The sequence below is a fragment of the Penaeus monodon genome, chromosome 27 (genome assembly GCF_015228065.2).
Source record: "Penaeus monodon isolate SGIC_2016 chromosome 27, NSTDA_Pmon_1, whole genome shotgun sequence".
Taxonomy (NCBI): domain Eukaryota; kingdom Metazoa; phylum Arthropoda; class Malacostraca; order Decapoda; family Penaeidae; genus Penaeus; species Penaeus monodon.
Genome location: NC_051412.1, coordinates 20,474,939 through 20,475,642, shown reverse-complemented (window position 1 = coordinate 20,475,642; position 704 = coordinate 20,474,939). Strand labels below are relative to the sequence as shown.

At 50.6% G+C, this 704-nt stretch overlaps 1 protein-coding gene across 1 annotated transcript in view; it reads right to left on the bottom strand.

Moving 5' to 3' along the window:
- LOC119590448 (plectin-like) overlaps positions 1-704 on the bottom strand; it is a gene marked incomplete at both ends in the record, with an annotated part of 7,249 nt that overhangs the window by 2,143 nt on the left and 4,402 nt on the right. Inside the window, 2 exon segments of the mRNA XM_037939109.1 lie at positions 99-241; positions 510-692. Coding sequence (XP_037795037.1) covers positions 99-241; positions 510-692 — 326 coding nt within the window.

Below are 704 nucleotides of genomic sequence, written 5' to 3'. Positions count from 1 at the left end.
GATCGCACGCACTATAACGAGACAAATAGAAAACGGGAACTGACAACAGAAAGGAAAATGGGAGGAAAGAGCGAAAGGGAGACCCGAGAGAGAGTTACCTCGCGACGTCAGCATCGAGTTGGTCCACGACACGCTGGGCTTCGTCGCGGCTCGAGGTCAGGGCGAGAACGGCAGCGCGGCCATCAGAAGCCCTCAGAGCCGCATCTGCAGCGTATTTCTCCCGCTCGACAAGGTCATCCTCCTACAGAAAATATATTTAGATTATTTATTTATGGAGTGTCATTAACGTTCCGGAATTCTCTATTTTTCTTCGCTACAATTAACATTTACATTTTTTTTACAAACTCATCATCCAGCTGACAATCTCCAATACATTTTTCTTCGCTACAATTATCAGTTATATCATTCTGTATACACACATAAAACTCACCAGCATTCAGGACTTTGCCCTCCCTACATTTCTTGGGTCACTAGTATCCCCTAAAACATTTCACCTTCGCGAAACTCACCAGCATCCTGCACTTCGTCCTCGCCTCCTTCACGCGCTTCCTCAGGTTCAGCGCCGCCTTCGAAGCTGCCGTGTGCTCGCCGATCTTCTCGAGGGCGAGGTCCTCCATCTTGCGGTGTCGCTCGGTCGCCGACTTCACGCGCCCGTAGACCCGCTCCAGGCGACGAGCTTCTTCGGACGCTTCCTGTGGGGGTTA